Source organism: Passer montanus, unplaced genomic scaffold, assembly GCF_014805655.1.
Source record: "Passer montanus isolate IOZ18808 unplaced genomic scaffold, ASM1480565v1 scaffold65, whole genome shotgun sequence".
In the NCBI taxonomy this organism is placed as follows: domain Eukaryota; kingdom Metazoa; phylum Chordata; class Aves; order Passeriformes; family Passeridae; genus Passer; species Passer montanus.
Window position 1 is genome coordinate 833,099 of NW_024371593.1, and position 19,082 is coordinate 852,180.

Below are 19,082 nucleotides of genomic sequence, written 5' to 3' on the forward strand. Positions count from 1 at the left end.
CAGGTTATATGACACTGGGGAAAAGCAGGAAGCACCAAGCAATCCCGTAACAATCCCGTAAATGCAGGCTCTCCCCTGGCATTCCCACCCTTTGGCACTACCCGGCTGGGTTCACTCCTCATTCCCTGGCACTGAGGACGTGCAGATGGCTTTCCTTCACAACTTCATGCACAATCCACTCCCCCTGTGACTGACTGACAGCGTGGCAGCTCTGAGGACACCCAAGCGAGACAGGCTATTTTTATTCGAGACATGGCACTACATACCCTAAGGGCAGCTGCTACCTCAAGTGCTCACATTTAAAGTTCATCAGCCCGGCCAGGAGGAGTGAGGTGGCCTGCCCAGGTCACACACTAATCCAAGCCCCCATTACCCAGCCTGGGAGCAGTTTGTGAGCAAAACAGCTCATGCTGGGATCTGCTGCCATTCTGCCCCAGCCTACCAGTCCCACAAACACAGGTTTTAGAATCTTACTTGGTCTTTGTTGACAAAACCCCAAATTCCAGCCGCAACTTCACAGGCAAACAGGATCACCAGGCAAGTGAAGAACTGTAAAAACAAATGAAGAGAGGGATCCTTAACATATCTGCAGCAATTAGGTGGGGAGAGGTGTGGAGCAGCACTTCCACTGACAAATCAGAGCAAGGTGTCATCTGACTTCAAACCATTTTCTCTTTCATACATGCACTGAGCCCAAGCACATTTTTCTGTAACTCATCACATGCCACCCCATGTCCAGACTGTTGAGCAGGGATTAACAAAACCCTTCCCACAAAGGGACTGGCAGGGATGAAGATGCCCTGTGTAGCACAAGATACATTCCCCCGCTTCATGCACCAGCAGGACCATCCAGACAAGGTTTCTGCTCTGCCACAAATGCTCTGGAATTGCCAGTGCAGGGTTAAAGCACATTTCAGCTGCTGAGGAGCTGGGGACGTCAGGGTGTGATTTATGGCCAGCTCTCTGGCATCCACAGCCCTGCAAGGCTACTGCAGTTTTTTGCATAAATACTAGCACTGACGTTTTCCCACAGTCCCACCCTGTTTGTGCAATTCCAGCATTCCTCCCTGCCATCCTCCCTTTTTGTTCAGATCCCGGGAACACACTGTGATGGTTGGTCCCAGCTGGACTGGGAATGGGAAGCTGTTAATTCATACATCGGGGTCACATGAGAAGGCACAGAGAGGCATGCTCCATATGCAGCCAACATCACCTCTGTGACAACATCACTCAGTGACTTCTTCCTGGGAAAAGCCCCAAAGTGGAAGAAGTTGCCATGAAAGTCAGGAACCAAAAGAGGTGAATGCAGTCAAGGAAATACAAAATTACAGTATAGCATGGGAAAACAGCCCCTGGCTCCTGAACAGTCTCTGTTCAAAACACATTCAGGACATTTTCTCCAACAACGGATGAAACAGGAGTTTCCAGAATGATGCTATGACCTGGCTCTCACATGTAAAAGCAAAGGGTTATCAGCAAAATGGGGACAAGACTATTAACCTTACGTCAGGAAAGGACTTCCAACATCCTTGTCCAGTTCCTGAACAATCAATTCCTATGTGAACATCTATCCCTAATTTTGTAGGAACATCTTTGAAAGGCTAGGTCCCACATACCCCCCAAGGACTCACATCACCCTGAACTGTGGGTGCAGTGCCACTGTAAGTCTGGTTAAGCACTAGGGCTCACTCCTGCAGTGGTTACCCTTCAGTGAAGGATGGTTCATTTATCCCAGATGTGGAGGTACAACTTCCTGCAGATTCAGTTCTTCTGCTGAGAACTCCAGAGATGTTCTGAGGCTCCAGAACACCAGGAGATGCAGCTTGATGCTATGGGAACATAGTGGTGGTCCTGGCCAGGCAGCTGGCTGTGTCCCAGTCCCCTTCCAGGGAACAGAGCCTGCTCCATGCCAAGTGGCTCCCTCCTGTCTTCCTTAGGTCTTGCTGCTCAGCTTCCATGCCACCTTTGGCACAGGATTTTAATAGCATGCAGCCCCCTGGTACTTCTCCCTTTTGCAGTAAACCCATAGTCACTCCCTCTGCTAGGTGGAAGAAAGGGGAGCACGGCTGCTTCCCTAAAACACCCCAAGGAAAGTGGCCTGGAAATGTCCTTGGAACACAGTGGGAGCCTTGGCCAGCAGAAAGCATCCTCATGGGGCATCTCCAGACTTTTCTTGGCAAGCCAAGGTGTGAGCTAACATGGGCAGTGCACAGCAGCTAGAGCTGCTAATTTCAGCCAGAGCAGCCGGTTTCCCTGTCGGACCTCGGGTACCTCGTACCATCTGCCCTTCTAATCCTCTAACTTCAGAGGGGAGTGAGAGGTAGTTCAGGGTCTGCAATCACTTGCATTAACAAAACGAAATAAAAATCCAAAGCTGCCAAACTGTGCTCCATCATGCCCTGTTAGATTTGTGTGCAGGCTTCTTGTATTCCCAGCAGCCAGGATAATGCCTCTAAACTCCTGCTGGAGCTCACATCCACTACATCCACAAGTGCTTTATCCACACTGGGGGGAAAAGCATCCCCTTGTTACTAGGAATCAGCAGCAGCAACCAGAGGTGAAGTCATCTGCAAGAGTGAGGCAAAGTAGCTCCGTTTCCCTCTGTCCCAGCTGAGCCCACACCCATAAGTTGCTACACCACTACCAAGAACCCTCTGGCCCAATGAAGTCAAGTACTGGAAAGTCATTTGAATTTAGAAAAAAAATTGTATTTTACCCTTCCAGTTTTATTTTTTATGCATCAAGTTTAAACTGAACCACATGTGAGAACTTGCTTTAAACAAATGGGTCTCCCCTGCTCCCAAGGTAAAGGCTTTTGGTGTGACTACAGTTTATCCAATTAAGCTCATCCTGTGCCAGGAATCCTGAGCTGCTGCCTCACATCAAGGACGCCTGCAGCACTTCAGTAATGGGTTTTCCAGGATGTATCTAGATGTTCTCACTAAGAAATTATGGAAAGTCTTTGCTGTTTCCTTGTCCAAACAGATAAAAATAGTAGATGATTCCTTAAAAGAACTAGAATTGCTACAGGCAGCCTTGAAATATTCGAGTGAGAGGGGATGCTGTAGGGGACACCAGGTAAGAAAGAGGGATTAGTGGCTGCTTGGTAAGACAGCCAGACCATGGAGGGTCTGGTGGGGGTTCACATATACCAGAGAAAGAGTCTCTAAGAATCCTGCTGATCTCACCCCTTCAGCCCTACAGCCAGGACACTGCAGCACACCTGCCAGCTGAGCCAGAGCTCCACGGGCTGGGCAGAGATGTCCTCAGCCATGCAGCACTGCCTTGCTCCTTGCAAAGGTCACCTAGCTCCCACCTTTGTGCTCACACATCCTCCCAGCCCCGCTTGCTGGGAAAGACCCCAGCAAGGGAAGCACAGCAAGGAAATCAGGGTGCCAAGTGACTTCCAAAGCTTTGTGTCTCCTACCGTTCCCAGAAGACACTGAGACTCCTGAATAGCGCCGTAGCATCCCAGGAATCCCACGAACATCATGACAGCCCCGACGGCGATCAGGATGTAGATTCCTGCAAGGCAAAGCGAGAGGCAGACGCGTTACTGCACAGCTCTGTCCAGCAGCACCCTCACGCCTGGCTGGACATTCTGGCTCCTGGGGTGGGTAATTATGGGTGTGCAGAATTAGGGCTCAGGAGGTGTGACGGCAGCAGACATAGCAGAACACAATGTACGTGGGTCTCAAAGTGTTTGAAGCTGGCAACACTGGAGCTTTAATAACTCTATCACCTCCAAAATGAGAGGAAACGCTGAGAGTAGCACTAGGCAGAGGATGTAGGAGGCATGACAAGAGCTCTACAGCATCCTCACAGCTGTAGCATGGAGTTACCCTGGCACGGTGTTTTAAATATTTAAGCAGAGATGGAAATTATTAGTTAACATATCTTGTAAAATAAACAGTAAGGCACATGGTTTATTTATATTAAACATCATACAAATATTTATCTGGCTAACATTTTAAAGGCAGATGAGCCACAAAACCAAGGGGAAAATACTGCTTAAGCATCTCACTTAAAATCCGGTGCTTTTTTTTGTTAAACGTTCTTCCACAGAGAATACAACATTTTTTACTTTAACTTATTGAATTTGCACAGGCAACTTGCGCCATAACTAGTTCAAAGCTTGAGATGAGGCATTGGGAGTGGTTCAGAAAACAGAGGAATAAAAGTTTATTCATTCAGGAAACAAGAGCTTATCTCAAGGCTCAAGTCTGCTGCCGTGAGTAATCACCATGGTCTCACCAACCACGAGACTGGTGAAGCCATAGTGATTACTCAGCCAAACACTACCAGCTCAGTTAAATTTGACACAGCTTTTTGCTGGTGTATCCCTTATATTTAGTGCATTTTTGGTTAACTAACATTCTCAAGTATTGTGGTTCTACTACTCTCTAAGTGAATCTTATTTCCCATTCAAAAGCAATTTGATATGTGCAAAAATTTACAAATCAGGTAAGACTGCAGTCACTGCATTTCTAATGGACAGTGAAGAAAAAAAAGAATCACGATGAGGATAAAAGAACATGGAACATCCCAGAAGTAACAGCAACACAGTGAATCTTACTAGTGGTTGGGAGACATCCCTTCAATGAAATGTTTTCTTCTGCTATGAGTGAAAATGTTTTATAGTTATTAATCAGACTGTCAGCTCTCCTTTAGAAACGGCCATAACATATAAACAGAGCTCAAGATTAAAACTGTTTGTACATGCTTGTGATGTTTAAGGTTTTTCTTATCTCTGTAGCTTTTAAACAATCTTCTGATAATTAAAGTGCAAAGTCTAAAGGCCATGCACCGAGAGCAGAGTGAAGTCAAGTAAACCCCTCTCTAAAACACCAGACACACAATAACGGTCTCCACTTGTTTAACGTTCCCTTACAGATCCTTCAAACTTGGGAAAGGCTGGACTTTGGCTCCCGCTTCTTCCCTGTTTGAAACAGAGCCCACCACGCCAAAAGCACGAGCGCCGAAGCAAGGGCTGACTTGGCGAGCGGCGGCGATGGAAACGCCGCCCCAGCGGCTCTGGCGCTGGGACTCTCCGGTGCTTCTCAGCAGCACCGCGCTCGCTCTATTTTTAGGCACTGCAGGAGGGAGGAAGCCAGCTGCAGGGGAAGTGCCACAATGGAGCATGCTGACCCCGCAGGAAGCCCCTCTTCACAAAACCTGACGGGAGCTGTGGCCGGAGACACCAACATCCTCGCGGCAACACCGTCAGCACTGGGGGCCGGAGGCGCGAGCTGCACCTCCTGAGGTGTTCTCAAGGCTTTCAGCACAGGGAAAGCCAACAGGCAAAAAGCTCCCCAAGTGGGGGTGAGACACCTCCTGAGGTGAAGGTGTGCAAAGAAAGGAAAAACAAGCAACAGGAGAGTTCCTTGGAAAGGACAGGCCAGCAGATGAAGCTGTAGGCCTGCCCGAAGGGGAAGGAAGTGGTTTTGTCCCAATGGCTGGAGATAGCATGAGGTGGAGCAGCTGGGCAGGGAGACAGCATGGCAAACAGTGGGCTGGGCTGTGTGCAGGACAGAGGGGCCCCTCAAAGGGCTCAGAGGTGGTGGGAAGGCATTAATAAACCCTGTAAAAAGAAGGCAGTCTGCTGGACACCTGCCAAGCCCCAGAGAGACTGATGGAGGCTGTCAGACACTGCTGTCTGACATAACTGCTGTCTCACAAAGAACAACATACCAGCAGTGGTGTCCCAAAAACGGACTGCTCACTGCCACCAGAAGCTGCTAATGCTCAAGAACCAGCACTCACCACTCCAGCTTGTACCAGTGAAGCTGCTGCCTTGGGTTTTCAACCCAAACCATGGCAGCTTTTTCTATTTTAAGCACTGGGCAGTTCAATTGACAAGTTCATCACAAGTCAGAAAATTAACTTTCCTCATCCCTGAGTGCAGCAGTTTCTGACTTCTCCCATGAGGACAGTAGAGAGAAGACAAAGCGGTGCTAGGGGCAAGTAATTTCCACGTCTGACAAGTGACTATCCATGCTAACCACCCCAGTATATGGGTAACAAGCAGATACAGCTCATTTGGAGACCAAGCAGCATGATGCTGGGACCCCAGCAACCAGGTCACCACAAACAGGTTTTGTTCTAAATTTTTTCAAAATAAAACACTTGAAGGCACCTTCTGGGCTGAACAAATATTGCCAGGAGACCACAGTCACAGGGCAACCCAGAATGAAGGGAACTCAAATGATCACCTGGTCCAACCTTTCATGAGACTGGGAACCTCAGGAGAGACTATGCAGAACTCTCGTCCAATTATATCTTGAAAACCTCCAGTGATAGGGTTTTTCCAGTGAATGATTGCTCTCACTGTAAAAGATGTTTTTCTGATACTGAGATCATCAGGAAAATACAGGACCCACTGGTGGCTAGGAAAGTTTGGCTCTGAAAACTAGGAAATGAAAGTCCAGTGAGACCCTCAACTGATGGAGGAGACTAAGAGGAAACACAGACATTTGCTGTTTTAGAGACGTTTTCCAGTGACCTCTGTACTTGCTTCTTGCTGGGATTTCTGGCAGCTTCAGAAAAACAAAACCAATTCTGACCTGCTGAACTCCCATCCCAGGCAGGCTGTGCAGACCTTGGACTGTCAAGTGAGGCTTCCCGCTTCTCTCCTGCTCTCACTTCACCAGCTCCTCATCAGAGCCAGCACCGCTATCAAGTGACGAGGAAACAGCAAGGAAAGGAGGGGAGGGAAGAAGATGTGCACCACGTGCAGCTTCCTGACCGGAGCCCAGCGGATGCGACCGGTGCGCTGGGAGCAGCAGGAACGCGCAGCCAGGCGGGGGAGAGGGCAGCAGTGACCGGCCTGAGCTCGGCAAACCACAAAAAAACCCTGGAAGGTTTTTGGAATAAAGGCCAGCTTCATTCCCAGGCACAAACAAGCGGCTGTTATGGAGTCGCCTTTTGTTACCGAGGGCCAAAACACGACAGCCTCTCCTGGGAGGCAGCAGAGCAGGACTCTGCGCCGGAGTTTATTGAAAAACAAGCACAAAGTATTTACTGCAAAAATAGCATGTGCAATGAAGAATGCCAGCGGTGTTTCGCCACAGAAATGCCATGCTGAAGGCTGAGAAAGCAAAGGAAGGCAATCCAAGTGCCCAACCACATGCTTTGAATGGTGTTTGTTTTCCCACACCCATCCTTCCCCTCAAGGAATGGGGCTGGTGGGGGGGTGTCCATTTCAGACTGGGTGCCAGGCAGCTGGGGGACTATTTCACAGCAATCACGGTGCAGACTGGAACGACCAAGCCCTTTTCCCAGAAAGCAGCCTGACACATCTTAGCTTTCATTCCTGGCACACCGGGACGATGACGCCTACTGTGGTTTTGGGCTCCGTCTCTGTGAGCAAGGCACCTGTCATCCCATCCTGGAATGGCACATTATCCTCCTCAAAGTCAGAGGAGACTCCTCACAAGCCTCTCCCTCCTCTGTGTAAGCATCACAGACTGGTTAACCCCTAAATCCTCTCCTGGGTGAGGAACTCTTGACTAAAATGGTTATTTGCTCCTTCAGGGCTCCACCCGAACTGGCACAATTTGGCATGAACAAGGCTCCATCTGCCTTCCACATGCCACTTCCCAGCTCATTTTTACTGCAGCTTTCTCTAGGGTTTTACAACAAGCAGGGCTGTTTGCTGTAAACAAAAAGTAAAATGAGAGAGGCATAAACTGCAATCTGCAGTGCCTACAGCCATGCTGTCCCCTCACACAGCAGCAGGACATAAGAGGACAGCTGGAGCTGCAGCCACAGGTACAGTGAGCAAATCATGTACAGATGTTCATGGCACCTCCACATCCTTGAGCAGCACACTACACTGTGGTTTCTACCCCTACAGCACAGTTCTCTGATAAGGCAGCAGCAAGAAAGATTGCTGCAACTGCCACACATAACCAGCCGCACACCAAAGCAAGCTGTGAGCCTCAGGACCTGTATCTGGGAGTTGGAGAAGCCAGAGGAGGGGTGTCAATACTGCCTGGAGTCCTCTATCTCCTTTTGAGATGGAGCCTTCGAGCAGAGAGTTTTAGGAGAGAGCCCAGCACTCTCAGCTTCACCTCCTCATCTGAATTCAAAGCAGGAGCACAGGAGCCATGATATTATCTCCTCCCTCAAAAGCATCATGATGGGGACATGATGATCAGAAAAAGCAGCAGCAGTGGGCCAAACACCAACCCTCTTTCCCCAGTACAACCAGGACATGTGCTGCTTTGGGCTGCAGGGATCTTGTAAAGCTTTAGGAAATCCCCCAGACATCAGAGACAGGAAACTGACAGTAATTGAGCACTTCTCTTGGTTTGATGCTAGGTGGGAAAGAGGAAAAAAAAAGGATCCAAGAGGCCAGCTGGCCAGCTTAGCTCCCAGCTGAAGCAGATGATGCCTCCATGGAGAGCCCTTTACCTGCAGGCCAGGTGGGAAGAAGGATGCTCAGTTCTGGGAGCAGGGAAGGGAACAAAAAAGGCAGTATTCAGTGTCAGTACTTGCTTTGGCATTAAAGCAGCATAGCTGGTGCCTGCAAGGTTGCAAAACCCATGTCCTGTCCCTGCTGAGAAATAAAGAAAACAGGAAGAAATAAACAGTCTTTAAAAAAGGACATGATGAAAAAACAAATAAAAGAAGGAACAAGCACCAGAGAGTTCCTCTAAAACAAGCAGGGAGCAGGCCAGCCCTGGCTAGCTCTCCTCCCATGCCTCACCATGCCCATCAGAGATGCTGTGCAGCTCCAGGCATGGGCATTCCTGGACAGCACCCTACTTCTCCCCTCATTCCAATCCTTTCCCAGCATCCTTAACTCATTAGGCTAAATGGAAGCCAGCCACTGCCTCCAGGTCACAATGGCAATATTTCCAAAAGACAAAAAAGAAATCGAGTAAGAAATCCCCCCCAGCATGACACCACGCCTCCTGAGAAGGCCAGGCAGTTCTCCAAGCTGTGCCTGCCCTTCCCATGGGATGGGCTTTAAAAAAGGGGCTGAGAACAGACAAAAGAGAGATGTTTATTCTCCCAACAGGCTCCTGCGGGGAGACTCAGCACAGCCAAGAGTTTTGCAAGCCTCTGAGGAAAGGAGGGAGGGTTCAGTGCCACCCTGCTGCTCCTCCTGGCCTGGAGATGCTGAGCTTCACTGGGCTTATCACCACTGCTGCTGCAGCGAAGGGTGGAACCATTAGACAATGGCAGGGAGGCTCCCTCCTACCCCACACCACCCACTGTGGAAGAACACCCTTCCCAGCAGCCAAAGAAATGACCATGGATGTTCTTCCTGGCAGCTCAGGGCCAACATACAGGCAGAAAGTGGAAAGTCCCTCCAGGGCAGGGTTGGGGCAGGAAAAAGATGGCTGTGTGAGCCAGCCAGCAAAGCAGGGTCTCCCAGACATTTTTGTCCAGCTGCCTGGTGGAATTGGCCCAGCAGAGCTGGAAGTGCTTTCTTCAAAGTGGGGTGAGAGAGAGGGGGGCTGGAAAAACAGAGGGTTTGCTGGAAGATGACAAGTGGGAAGCCCCTCCATTCCTCTCCACCCCCTTTCCCAAGGAAAACATTGCTGCTCTGTAGCTGCTAATGACTTCCAGATGGAGCAACAGGGTCACAAAGCATGGAGAGCTCTCATGGGGAGATGAAAGCCTGGACATGCTGCCCTCATCTGCAGGAACAAGGCAAGAGGAAGCCACGAGCACCTCTCTTTGTGTCAGAAACACAAAGGGGTGGTGGGGAAAGCCCCAAAGAACAACCTCACGTGCACACACTTGTACCCAGATCCACTCCACACAGATGCCACAGTCAGATTTCTTCTCCTTTGCCACCCAGGAAACACTGGAAGGAGACTCAAGTTTTGTAACCTCAGCACACCTGCAAAAGCTGGTAGGAAGTCCATGGCACATCTCCAGGACTGGGATGGACAAGGGTGGCACAGCACAGGTGAGCCAGGCTGGAATATGTTGGCCCATCCTCTGCTGCCCCAGCCTACAGCACTGCTGGGCATTTCTATGTGCTCTGGGATCCCACCCACAAAAAGAGCACAAATCCCACTGGAGGATTCCTTCAGAGCAGGTTTTCTAAGGAAAACTGTCCAAGCTACAGGTTTAAACAGCTCTGAAGAGCAAGGAGCCACCTCTGGCACAGGTCCAGGGCAGCAAAGCCAGTGGGAAGGGACAAAGGAAAAGAACAACTACATTACTTGTAGTCAGACAGATCTGAACCCAAAATAACCTGATGGTAAAACCCAGGTATTTTTAAAGACATAACCAGTTTTAGTCTGCAGAGTCTGAAGCACAGGGGTTGGTCATGACCAAGAATGAATTACAATTAGATGGAAATGCAATGAAATAACATGTTGCTTTCTTAACAGAAACTGAATTCTGTGATAAGAATACAAAAAAAAAATCCCCTGTACTCACAGATACATGGTTTAAGCCAGAAAGGAAAGTACAACAGAAGTGTTTTGCCTTAAAACTACTATTTTAAAAATAATTCCAGTATTATTGAAGGAGTTGATCTGACAGTGATTAGAGGAAAATCTAGAACAAGTAAAACTCAGCTTTTTTTTTTTCCCTTTAAGGGACTAAATAATTAAATTGTTGTCCTTAGCCGTAAGTAAGTTTATTTCCAAGGCAGAAAAATGCATGTACTTCTATTTTTAAAAATCCACATATATTCTTTTTAAATAATCCATTTTGCTCAGTGTGGTTCAAGGCCAGATGCAAACCTTGGTTTCCACTGCCAAGCACGCAAACCTGACCACAGCTCATGTGGCTGGTGGAAAAGCTCCATCACAGGGGGCCTTGACAAAGTAGAGCACAAATGGGTGAGAGAGGAAACCAGTCCTGAACCAGCTCTCTGTATCCACAGGGATCCCTGCAGCGCCTCATGCCAAGACTGAAGGTGGTTTTTGACTGGTGATTATTACAGAACCTACAGACCAGGAACCTCAGGCTCTTCTCTAGCCTTTCACAACAAGTCTGGCAAAAGATGTGCTGTTGAGTCTAACCCCACGATGTATGGAACTGGCACCATCTCTAGAAGATGCTTAACATTTCCAGAGAGATGGGGACAAGGATGGGAGTGGGAACAGAAACCAAGACCTTCTCATTGCTCATGGTGGGCCCACAGCCATTGTAGCACTGCTGACCTCTAGAACCCTTGCAACACACTGGAGCTCTGCTGAGCCCCCCCTGCAATGAAAACCTCCCAGAAATCACTGCTTCTCACGCAAGGCTGTCCTGAAAAGGCTAATTAAGCTAAATTAGCTAAAAAGGCTAATTAAGTTATGGATAGAAGGGACAGCTCCTCCACAACCACTTAGCCAACACAGGTCTGTCTGGGTGATAGGCTGGCATGTTCTGAACTGCTGGGACCCATGGCAAGGGTGGCCAAGGCATCCCCATGTGCTGTAAGGACAAGGGGCAAACCTGGGGAAAGCTCAGAGAGATGTCCCCATCCCTACCCTGTGCACTGCCACCTAACAGTCCCTCCTCTCTGCAAGGGTCAGATTTCCCTGAGCCCAGCAAAATCTCATGACAGGACTTCCAAAATCCTGAAGACACCCATGAAAGCTTGCAAGCAGCTGCAGTTCAACTCAGATATGTACTCATTTGTAAGGAAGACTTCAAAGCCTCCCTGTGCTTTCTGGCCCATTTATTCTAGACCAGTCTGCATGAAAAGCAGCTTGAACTTGTTTCCAGGGCAGAAATCATTATCCTCATTGTATTTGTTTCGAGGAGGATGGTGAAGACAGTCTGATTCACCTCTTAAGGAAGGCTGTGTGCCCATTAGCTGTGTCCCTTCCATGCCTCAGCAGCACTCACAGGCACATTCACCACCTCAGCCCCAAGCCATCGCTGCCCTCAGCTGTCCCTCCACCTGCCTCCCCTAGGCTTTGTGGCCTGGCTGGCTTGGGAGGTGGATAAACATTACCTAGGGAACTCCTCCACCAAAAAATACCCCTCTTGCCTTTCAGCTGGGACAGTGACACCCACCAGGATGACAGGAAGAGGCAGTGGTGGCAGCAGCCTCGGTGGCCAAGTTTACCCCACCACTGTATGCCTGTCCAAAACCTCACACTCCTCCCCCGTGCCACCCTGCTCCAGAGAGGAGACACTGCCCAGCAGAGGATTTACTAATGAAACACACAAAACCTAGACACAGGCAAAGCAAAATCCTTCCTCACCCCAAAAGCTATGTGGAAAACCACACCCCAGCTCAGGAGGCTTTTGCACTCTGCATCCTGGCTGGCTCTGCTCCCAGGGCCGAGCTAATTAGAGCCACAGGTTGTGCTGCCCTGTCACTTGCTGTGAGCAGCTGGAGGCACATTTCCTATTTTGGATCTGGCAGGAGAGAGCGGAGCCAAGACCATCGGGCTGCTGTGCTCTGTTCCTTGCTGGGCAGCCTGGGGGAGAGCGCAGGCAGGGCAGCGGCCGGGACCAGCACCCAGGGATGCTCCCAGCACCCAGGGATGCTCCCAGCAAGGGGTGGATGTGAAATCCTGGGGTGTGGATTTAAGGCAAACAAGAGCTGAGGTTTTTATTCCTGTCCTCCTCAAAGCATTTTATACACAACAGCCATCTCCAGGCAGCACATAACCAAATCTTTGAAGGATGGGGAGGCTGGCTTTTTCCTCCCACTGTCATCCCACCTTGAAAGGACAAAAGTAGTAAGTCCAGAGTCACTTTTTCAAGATCCCCAGGAGCTCTTAAAAGCAGTGACACCACAGCACTAATTTATTGTGGAGAGATCAGAACTGTTCCAATTTGTACTGTTATCTGCAGAGAGACCAGCTCAGCCTTCTAAGGGCTCTCATAACACCCCAAATTACAGCTTTGTTATTTGTTTGGGTTTTCTGCAATGGTACTTCATGTGTAGGATCAGGAAATATATGAGAAGTGGTTAGCCAGTTGTCAGCAACTTATCAATGCCTCTAGCTATCCTGAAGGATGTTTTTGGCCTCGTGACCAACATCTTCCCAGCCTCCAGACAAACAAAGCATTCCAGGCACAGTGTTATCCAAGAGCAAGAAGGATTTTGATTTCTGAACTTCAAATAAAGCAAATAAATGCCTATCAGACCATAAGCCAAGCTCAGATGAAGAACAAGTATTTTCCTTTATAGTTAGGAAATCATGGAAGTAAGCTATTTCCATCCCTAGTACTGCTCGGTCTTTACAGTGCTGAAGCAGTTAAAGCATTTGCTGGAGCATTGGATTCAGAGCCAAAATGGAAGTGTCAAAAGCCCAGACTGCAACAAGTGGTTAGGGGATCAGATGGTTTGCACGCCGTGCTGAGGAAAAGCCCACAAACAAGGGCCCATTCAATAACCTCCCAGGCCAGCCCACAAGACAACTTGTGCAGGCAGTGCCAAACTGCTGGGGAGGGGGGGTGGCGCTTGTGGGAAACCCCAGCCTGCAGGAGCCCCTTCCCTGGGGCTGGAAAGGCCAGCAGGGAACAGCTGCCTGTGCCCTGGGAGCTGCTGTGATGTTCTGGTCTGGGAGCTGAGGGCAAGGACTGCTCCTCTCCTGCTCCTGCTGCAGCCTCAAGGATCATGCCTGGTACTCTGTATCTTTGCTGTTCCCCACAGCTTCTTCCTCCCACTTCCCTGTTGCCCTCAAATCCATTATTTTTCCCCTTCTATAACACATAGACACCCTGGAAAAACGGCCTTTAACAAACAGCTCCAGCTTTGGGGTAGGGAAAATGACACACAAAGAAACCAGGAGACACCAAATCCCTGCTTTCCTACTTCCCTTCTCACTCAGTACACACCCTATGATGGAAGTGTTCCTCCTCTGACAGTGTTTATTGCTTCCCCCCGTCCTGCAGCAAAGCCTGGCTGGCCTTTAAAAGCCTCCTGACAAATCCCGGGACCAGCTCCCTGTGCCAGACACCAAAAAGTGGTATTTGCAAAGGAAAAAAAAAACAAAAAAAAAAACCAACAGAGCTCTGGAGGCCAAGCCCAAAGAGGTTCCTGTTCCCAAAGGCAGGAACATTGTGTGCATGTGTATGCTGCATGCCAGAGAAGAAAAAGGAGGGAGTATCAGCTGTAAGAGAGGAAAAATGGGGGGGAGCAGGGGTGGGGAGGGGGAAGCAAAAAGAAATCCCAGTCTTCAGACTCCAGAGGTCTGGCTGGGAAAGACAGCAACTGAAAGAAATGCTCTGCTGTTATTACTGCATGGAAATTACAGCTGCCAGAAGGAATCCAGGCCAATCTGTTGCTGAATATAACTTTAAAAAGACAGCCAGCCTCAAATCATGGGCTGCTCACGGGTGTTGGAAAGTCAGCGTGGTGGTGGGACCCACAGTCCTTCCCCAATGCCTTCTGAACAGCAAAGGCTGAGGACAAAGACAAAATAAAGGTGGTGAGCATCTTTTACTCTTGTAGGAAGAGTAGGACTGCCCTCTGCTCCAGGTCCCCGAGGTTTAGGGGGAAAGTGTTAACTAGGGAGGTATCAGTTGTTAGCCCCCCAAAAGAAGGAGAGATTTGGAATGGTTCCTTGAAAGGAGAGAGTTTAACTTCTTGCGAGCTCCCTTTTCTGATTTTAAAGATGAGATCTACAAAGGGGAAATTCTGCAACTAGAGCTCTGGGTGTGAGGCAGGAGAAGAGAGACAGCAAGAGTGAAAAACCCACAGCTTTTTACAGCAGGAGCATCTTCTGTAACCAGGGACAGCCAGGGAGAGGGCTCAGGCATGCTGTTTCATAGGCAAGCAGGGAAATGCAAAGGAAAACCCTTTCCAGAAAGTAATTTTAGCTACAGGTGAGAACAGGACATGGGATCAGACGATGTTGCCAGCCCCAACAGCTTGTGCTCCAAGCCAGCTCCTGACTGGCAGCCAGCCCTTTCTGCAAGCTTCTCCCCCTTGTCTGTGAGGGATCATTGGAGAACAGGGGAAAAACAGGGGGTTTCAGCTTCCAGCACGCTGTCAAATTAACAAAAATCATGCTCAGCTCAACCATAGTGCACAGAGGCTCCACCTGCCCCTCCTGGAGAACATGAGTCACGCTCACCGAGCTTCGCTTCCATTGCCAGCCACTCTGCTACTTTTACGTCCCTTTGGACAGGAAACAAGACCCGCTTCCAAGAAGTCCCCCCTCTTCCCAAACGTGCTCTGGAGAAAACCCACGACACCACAACACGTCTTCTTGCATTTTTAGCTGATGTGGATTTGGACTCTGCTCTGGGCCACAGCCAACGTCTATCAAAGGCTTTGGCTGGCACAGCAGGGGATATTTTGGAGAGTACAAGGGCAGTGGGAGGTATTTTTATTGTGACCTCTTTGTTGCTCACCTGGAGCTTTCTGGCCAGCTTTTGGGTACACTTCAGCCTACCATGGGGCACAAACCCAAGCAGCGACAGCAGCACCCCCAGAGCTACTCACCAACGTAGAAGGTGTTGGGGGCCTGCTTGTCCCCCAGCTGCAGGTACAGGATATTCGTTGTCTGCGAGTCATGGCGGAGCCACAGGGCCACTCCCAGGATGATGCCTCCGGCCAGCTGGAGAGAAAACAGGGGGAAGCAAGGGTTATCCACTGCTCCAGCCACATCAGACCCAGACTGGCAGTTTTCAGCCAGGAGCTTTGCTTTTCATCTTCCCACAAACATACAAGAACATCCTTTCTAACCATCACCCCACAACATGCTTTGTGATCATGAGCCATATGATCTTCCTTGCTTTATGAGAAGACCCCCTGATTCTAGGGATGTGCAAAGCCCTTTCCAGTTCTTGCAAAAGATTTCTTTCCCAAGAGGTACTTTATTATGCTTTATTATTATTTTCAATGGAAGCAAGCAGGAGGAGACGTGCCACTAAGGTTTTTAGGAGAGCTTTTTAACAAAAGTTACAATCAGCCCCAGTTGATAACTGATATTATCACCCCATTTCATTTCTCTGTGAGGTATAAACAGAAAGTGGGGGGGCTGCCATTCTTCCCCTCTGCCCCCAAGTCTTGCAAGCACGCTACTTCCCATCCAGGGTCAGGCTTCCAGTGGAACACACCTGGTGTTCCCCAGGCACACAGAGCTTTCCTTAATGTCCCAATACAGGAATTGGAGCAAAGCCTGGGGTCAGGTCAAAGCACCACCACACCATTTTTGGGGGCCTCCAGGCCAAGGCTGCTGCCTTGCCCATGCTGTGGAACAGCAGGAGAACAGTGCACCCACACCCACGTGCACACAGCAACACGCAGGACTGACCAGGACAAGGACAAAAACACATCCAGATGTGGGAGGAGATGTTCTGCACATGGGACATCAACTCGGCCACTGGGATATTTATGTACAAACAATAGGAAGTTCTATGACTGACTTCCTCACCGTTTTCTCTTTCAGGGAGGGGCTGGGAATGGCCATGAGAGGTGGGAGCAGATATGGGGCACTACAGCAGGGAAGGTGTCACTGAGAGGAACTCAAGGTAGGGCTTTTCCAGCACGACTCACTGTGTCCTCTGTGACATCCGCCTTCCATTTAAAGTATAAGCAAGAAGGGAAAAAATACAAACATCCAGAAAAAACCCCAAACCCTTAAGAACTGCAATACTACTGCTGTGAAATGCTGAAATCCCCTGTTCAATCGCCAATTTAATTTTGAGTGTCCTAAATCCTTGAAGCCATTCATCTTAAAAAAAGGGAAGAAAACTACCAAAGAGTATAGAAGTGGAAACATGCTATATCAGGTCAGCTAGAGGCATGAGAGGCACCATGAAAGTCACATCCAAAAAAAAAAAAAAAGGCAAAAAAAGCAGGGCTTTTTAAGGAAAGGTGTAGTCTCCAGTTGTGCAAGCACAACAAGACAACAAGGAGCACAGGAGGACTGGGATCTGCAAGACAGGCTGTTGATGGGAGCCTTGTTTTCCCCCTTGGGAACTCAGCTGGTGGTTTCCTCCTTGCTCATTTCTACAAATTCCAACCACAAGATTTTTCCAGGAATGCCACTGAAGCTGGGGCAAACCCACACCATTTCCAAACTCACAGGGCAAACTGCTCTCAGGGCTTTTCCACTATCAGAGGGAGAAAATCCCCACCAGCTCCTGGAGAGGAAGAGAAATCCTTGCTATTCCCCAGCCTAGCAAAGTAACTGGCTTTTAACACTTCTCCCACAACAACCAATGCGACTTCCCTGCTGGCACAGTCCCTCATCCCTCCTGCACTGAGGCCAGCCTGAGGTTCTCCAAACACAGGCTATGGAGAAAAGTCACGAAAGCCAGTCTGTGCTCAAGTCCAGCTCCAAATAAGGCAGGCTGTGGCTTCGCACAAAGTTACCCAAATCCAGCCTGGAGTGGCTCGTTCATTGTCTGAGGGCATAACAAAGTTTGTGTTTTTACTCTCAGAGAAAAGAGTATGCTCCCTCATTAATCCATGGCACTCTTGGTAAAAAGTGGCTCAAAGTAAAGTGCTCTTGGTGGCTGCTAGGAGAGAAGGCATCCCAAGGAAGGTTTGGATTTCTCTGCTGGCTGGAAGAGGTAAAGAAAAAAAAGCTGCAGCCGTTTTGGTTTTGTTTTTTCCCTGCAAGGACAAATTGCTCTGCCCTCCACACTCAGCAGCACCACCCCAGCATGCCCTGCCACCCATGGTGAGGTTAGGGTGACACCAGCAGCTCCTTTTCAATCAAATTTGCCTTAAAATGCCACACAGAACCGAAAGCAGGCTGCAAGTGGTCCTCAAGATATTTTTTAATCATTTGGGACCACCAGGTAGAGGAAAGGAGCCTCTTCTAATGCATTAAACCCACCCAGCAGTGAGGTCTGCCCGAGACAGCCAGCTGAATCAGCTCCAGATGTTCCTGGTTTCATCCTGAATGTGCCCCAGGAACATCACACATCCGCCCCACACCGCCTGACTCCATTTGCATTTTTAACAGAGCATGGAAGCCCTCTGAATGGAAGCTTTAATCCAATAGCAGCTGTATTTCTTAAGAGAAAATGACATTCACTTACTAATGAAAACAGCGTTTGGGCTATGATGAGTAACTTTTTCCATGAGAACCATACATCCTCCCACCACCAAGAAGCCCAAAGCGGAATTACGGCTCTTTCTTCCCAAAGCAAAGAAAACAACAGGGGGAAAACATTGTCAGTTTGCCACAGTAACTCTGCCTTCCACTGTACCTTGCTTGGGATAATCTCATTTTTAATAGAACAACTTGTTCCAGATAAAAGCTTGATGTTTTCTCCCCCTTCCATCCTACAACTGCTGTTTGCCAACACAAGAAGAGCTCCAACCACTCATGGCAGCGTCACGCCCTAGGCTGCACATCCTCATACATACCTGTGTTTTTTCCTGCTGTGGATATCTATAATCTCACACAGGTCATCCCACTAAGCTTTCTGTTCCCAGCTTGTCAGACAGCAGCATTGCAGAGGCTGGGGCCATCACCTGTCATGGTATGGTCTGAGCACCCAGCACAGCTCTCCATTTAAATTTTTGGGGGCTGCAATAATCTAAAAAGCTGCAAGTTCAGCAACGCCAGCGGTGCGTCGGACTTTGACCTGCTTTCTAAAATCCGACCTCCCCAGCCTGCTGCTCTGCTGCCAGCAGCACGGCACTCATGGAAGGCACATCAGTGGTGCTCCCCAGGATGGGGCTGGCCCCAGAGCTCACGCCCTGGGCAGCTTCCCGGCACAGCAGAGGTGGTGCCGCAGGCTCCGACGTTTCCTCTTTACTGCTATTTTCCAGCTTCCAGAGATTTATTGCTTCTTCCACAGACAGCTAGACTTTTCCAGCTGGATCCTGCCTGCCTAAGGCTTGCTTCTTCAGGAATGTTGCTCCTGGTTTACACAGCAGGGGGAAAAGTCCCATGGAATGCTGCCTAGGGGCAGGAAAAGGCAGACCCTGTGTCCCCAAGAGGTAATGGGATGGTAGCCCATGTGAGGAGGTATCACCAGATGAAAGCAGGCGTGCAGTCTTGGTTTGCTGCCCAATCCATGGTGCACACAGTGAGGCACCTTCCTGGACTGAGCCTCACCAATGGACATGCTGTTCACCCTAAAATTTCCAAATCCAGCTGTGGGGCAAGGAAACAAGTCCATTTTCCACAGCTTACACATTCCTCTCTACAATAAATTCTTATAAATTAGGGGTGCAAGGAATGACC

General features: G+C 49.2%; 1 protein-coding gene across 1 annotated transcript in view; it reads right to left on the reverse strand.

Annotated features, from left to right (window-relative positions):
* Positions 1-19,082, reverse strand: part of CD81 (CD81 molecule) — a 32,605-nt gene that overhangs the window by 7,397 nt on the left and 6,126 nt on the right. Inside the window, exons 2-4 of the mRNA XM_039728280.1 lie at positions 15,374-15,488; positions 3,428-3,525; positions 475-549 (exon numbers count right to left, since the gene is read on the reverse strand). Of these exons, the coding sequence (XP_039584214.1) occupies positions 475-549; positions 3,428-3,525; positions 15,374-15,488 (288 nt within the window). The remainder of the gene's footprint in view (positions 1-474; positions 550-3,427; positions 3,526-15,373; positions 15,489-19,082) is intronic.